Below are 4,783 nucleotides of genomic sequence, written 5' to 3'. Positions count from 1 at the left end.
ATATATGTATGTATGTATGTATGTATGTATGTATGTATGTATATATGTATGTATGTATGTATATTTGTACTTCCAGATGGAAGGTGAAACGTTTCAGCAAAAAAAGAAACTGTCCAAATGACCTGACTGAAAATTGTTAGATTTTATACCTGGATTATTGAGCATGGACTTTGTTAGTTGCGATTTTATTTGAGCTTTGGAGATGCTAATCATCTACTCCCGGTTGTTAAAAACAACCTTGTTGTTATGGTTATGCATCTTAACAAATGTCCAAAAACAAAGATATTTCTGTAAAAATCCTTCGAGCTGCACAGCATCCGACACCAGAGGAAATAATCATCCAAAAAAGAGATTTATATCCAGAAAAAGGAGGAACTAAAGTTTTCAAAAGTCATATCTCAGAATGAAAGTAACACAGCTACTACAACATGCAGCCACCTTGAGCGGTGCAATTCTAGAACTATGATATGGGCTGAGGGTGATTTCAAAGATTCGGCAGATGCGCACCCTAGTGGACGCATGCGGGAATGGCATGAGAGCGTTCACAATGGTGACTGGGAGGCGTTGCTGGAGCTCCCGTGGTCGCAGGTGATGTCGAAGATTTGGCAATGCGGAATCTGGTGAACGAGTGTGGAATAGGCACGAGAGCGTTGGTGATGGCGACCGGGTGGAGTCGCTGGTTCTCCAGCAGTGGCCCTAAGGCCGGAGCGGCGCTTTGCTGCAAGGGCCTTCAATGCTGCTTGCAGCTTTAATTTTTTATTTATTTACTCTATCAACTAAAAATACACACATTAATGTTTACCTAAAGAACATCAAATTTGTACGACTATCAAATCAGTACATTAACACTGTAGAGTCACTAGAAACAAAAAGAAAGGTGAAAAAATGCTCCCATTTTAGGGGGTGCATTATATTTTCAAACTTACGATAATCAGTTCATAAAAACTCTGCACTTGCCCCCTAATGCAAATAAAATGTCATACATACCCCCACCAGTGGATCACAGCCAAAAATTTGAGTCCAGAACAGGGTTAATAAAAGTTAATAAAAAAAAAATTAAAAAAATGCCGGTCCTGAGCTTTATTTGGATTACTTCTGATCTGTTTCCATCCCCGTCGCTCGCAGCTGACTGTGGATATTTCACACTGGACCTCAAGCAGTATGGGCTTCAGGCACACTTTACTTTCATCTAAAAAGAGGACCGAGGAACCCGACAGTTGTGGCCCATCTCATTGATGAGTCTGAATGTGGTGGTTTTTGAAGCTGTGACTCCGCCTCATTCCACTCTTTCTGGATCTCTGACAGATTCTGGATCTTCTCTGTTTGATAATCCACTGAAGTCCACGGTCATCTCTGTTGCTGGTGCATCTTCTCCTGCCACATGTTGCCCTTCCACTAGACTTTCCATTGATATGCTTGGACACAGCGCTCTGTGAACAGCCAGCCTCCGTAGCTATGAACTTTTGTGTCTTACCCATCCTATGGAGGGTCTCAATGATGGTCTTCTGGACAGATGTTCTGTCTGCAGTCTTCACCATATTGAACTGAACTGAGACAATTGAACCAAACTGAATCAATTTAATGACACCTGGGGAAACGTGTGCAGGTGCTTTGAGTTTAGTAGATGATCAGTGTTTAAAACATTCATGTCCTGCAACATTTGGACTGATGTCTCCACAGTATTCTAATTTTTTGAATTCCTGTTTTCGTGGGTTTCATGAGCTGGAAGATGAAATTATGTCAAAATAAACAAATAAATAGTTTAAATAGTTTAAACGGTGGGCCCTGAATCTATCATGTATTAAAGAGTAACTTTATGAATGGAATTATGGAAGTTAAACAACTTTTCCATGATATTCTCATATTTTGGAAATGGTCTGTATGTTGTTGGCCTGTACATGCGTGAAATATGTGCCTGTTGTGCGCATGTGCTTTCACACTTTTTGGTGGTTTTCACATGTCCGCATGAGATTCCCCGAAAACCTCCACTCTGAGACCTGGATTGACAAACCTGCAGATTCAGAGAGGGCGGGGGCTGGTGTTGTGTATATTTTTGGTGTAGTGACTGAAGTTAATGTGCCTTCAGTAGTTTGTTAAAGCACAGTATCTGATGTGAGCTCAATACTCAGGTGCACATTTGCTTTTCAGTTCATTTTCAATGAAGATGATGCACTTGGTGTTGCAAGAGGTCTCACAGCACATTTTTAAACATCCACAGACAGCGCTTCACTGGAAGGCTCCATCTTTTGTTAGCACAAACTTGTGGATTAAATTGTTTTTTCCTAACCAAGATTGTTTCTAGCTGATTTTTTTTAACTCTTGGGCTCAGCTCTAAATTCTACCACTAATTATAAATTAGTCAAGTTGTCTCAGAAAGCTCAAGCATTAAACTTCCTGCCATCTTTTTTGTCCATTACATGCCAACATTTTTGTTTAGCATTAATACACATTTAATCTCCTTCTGTGCATTTAGATTTGTCCGGACCATCCTGCCTTTCTCTCAGGAGTTCCAGAGGGATAAGCCTCCCAACGCTCAGCCTCACTATCTGTACGGGTCAAAGGTGAGCACATGTTTCTTTCATCATTACTCCCAGAGAAAGCCTTACTTCCACTGCATTCCCTTCCAGTCCAGGAGCAGAGGATGTTTCTCTACTTTTTATTAAGTGACTTCTTCTTGACCTGATCAGCTGTGCACAAGCACATGTTGAAGCCAAATGGGAACCACGTCATAGTATGAATTATCTTTAGATTACAAGTGAGGAGCTTTAATATGAGAAACATTCTGTGCAAAAAAGAATTCAGTACAATGCAAACAACAATCTGGTGACTCACAAGAAAGAAAGGTAGTCTTTTAAACTTCTTTACTAGAGATAAATCAGTGGAACAGCTTACATGTTGAACTTGTTGGTGTAAAAATATGAATTTGAATGAATCAAATGAAAATGTCATTGTAAAGACAAATATTATTTTCATTTAGTAGGTAAAAAGTGCTCAGTGACAATTCAGCCAGGGCAAAACAATACTATGATGACCTTAATCCACTTGATTAAAGCTGGCTCTCTGTGAGCCAGCTTAGCGAACATCCTCATGGTCTTGGGTAATTACGTGACCGGCGATCTGCGTCGACATGAGCGAAGGCTGGATGATGGTGGCACGTTTGATGCTGTCCACGCTGTTGCTTCTGGGTGTGAAGAGGTGACCTGATTCGGACACATCTTGCCGAGCAGAGTTGGCCACCACGGTGCAGCCGTCGGCGGCTCGCCTCGGAATGATGGAGCACATGTTGCGAAAGCACCCCCACAGCAGGACGCCGGCGATGACCAGAAGCAAGAGGCAGCAGGTCAACCACACGCCCACAGCAAGCTCCCAGCTCGCCCTGTCGTGGCCCTCGCTGTTCTCGCTCTGAGTACTGAACACCTGGCACTGGTCCCGCACCGGATTGGCCGCCTGGCACGTCACACACAAAAAGTAGGCGGTTTGGGGGAGGAGGTTGGCCAGGTGCGTGCTGGTCTGACTGACGGGGATGCGCTCCTCATGCTTGAAGCTTTTCCTAGTGAAGCCCATGAGCAAACCGTTCCAGTTGGGGTCGTACATGACACTGTAAAATGTGTCCAGGCAGGTGGGCGATGCCGGCCAGCTCACCCTGGCTGAGGTGGAGGAGACGTTGTAGACCGTTACGCTCATTATGAAAAGCTGACGGTACGAGTGAAACACTTCCTCAGCCTTTTCACTTGTTTGCACCAAGTTTTAACCTAAACTGTGAAAGAGCAAACATAGATTAAAAACATGCAACCATTTTTTTCTAAACCAGTTTTACTCCATCATAAATAAATAAAACACCTGTGCCATACAGTCAATTGTCGTTTGTATCTAAAATAAATCCTAAAACAATGAGGGCTACGACAGTCGGAAAGCTTAATTAGCATTGTAGAAAAGATTGTGGGAAAACTGGGATGAAGAGGAGCATGTGTGCAGATGTTTCATGGATTACATAATCCAGAATATATGGTGAAGAGGCTTATCTGCTGCGAGTCACCTGTTGTGAAATTGGTGAGGATTTGTCAACCTTAAACACTTAAAGACCCTCAGGACAGGTTCTAGTTTTACTTGCAAACGTGCTATTCTTAAGAAATACTTTTTTTCCAAGAAGAAATAGTTTTCTTCTGGCAGATACAGATTTATTATTTTTTTTACCCAAAGCAGATTTAATTTTTACATCACTTTCTATATTTTCTTTTCAGTATTCACATCCAAATTTCGATCGGTCTTTCAGCTGTTAACAAAACAAAGTAATCTCTAGAGTATTAAAGTCATCAGCGCTTGTATTTTCAGATTATATTGTGGACAGAAGTCTGACTTACCAGGAAAAAGACCGCCAGCACACGATGACCATACCAGTGCGTAACGCCCGAGTTATTTTATTAAATCTTCTAGCGCTGCCAGTTGGCTGCCTTCTAGTCCATCCTCACTTGGTAAATAGAACCAACGCTGGGTGCTGCTGTGTGGGACCAAAGCAGAGATCAGTGTGTCTTTATCTCAGAATGTGCTACACTAGAGTGTTGCTGGATTAGAGCAACAGCAGCAGGAGAGAGAGTTAAAATCTTCTCTGGATGTTGGGGAAAAAATTAGAAAGTACATTTTGTACATTTCTGTGGGTCATCTCTGGGTCTTATTTTGTGCAAGGATTGTTCCGTTTCCTTGCTGGTTAATCTAGACTCATTGTAGTAATACAAATCCTTATATATATATACATATATATATACATATATATATACATATATAT

The 4,783-nt window shown here is 41.7% G+C and overlaps 2 protein-coding genes across 2 annotated transcripts in view; both read right to left on the bottom strand.

The window, feature by feature from the left end:
* The window catches only part of cyfip1 (cytoplasmic FMR1 interacting protein 1), a gene marked incomplete at its 5' end in the record, with an annotated part of 159,045 nt that overhangs the window by 51,546 nt on the left and 102,716 nt on the right, over positions 1–4,783 (bottom strand).
* LOC119430844 (fibronectin type III domain-containing protein 9) lies at positions 2,873–3,759 on the bottom strand. The gene has a single exon (XM_037698325.1). It carries the CDS (start codon positions 3,682–3,684, stop codon positions 3,073–3,075), a length of 612 nt encoding a protein of 203 aa, XP_037554253.1. The 5' UTR covers positions 3,685–3,759; the 3' UTR covers positions 2,873–3,072.

Source organism: Nematolebias whitei, chromosome 3, assembly GCF_014905685.2.
Source record: "Nematolebias whitei isolate Nwh7 chromosome 3, NemWhi1, whole genome shotgun sequence".
Taxonomy (NCBI): domain Eukaryota; kingdom Metazoa; phylum Chordata; class Actinopteri; order Cyprinodontiformes; family Rivulidae; genus Nematolebias; species Nematolebias whitei.
The sequence above is the reverse complement of the archived record's forward strand: the minus strand, read 5'-3'. Positions and strand labels throughout refer to the sequence as shown.

Excerpts from the sequence above, each read along its gene's own strand:
- LOC119430844 (XM_037698325.1), bottom strand. The coding sequence starts at position 3,684 with ATGAGCGTAACGGTCTACAACGTCTCCTCCACCTCAGCCAGGGTGAGC.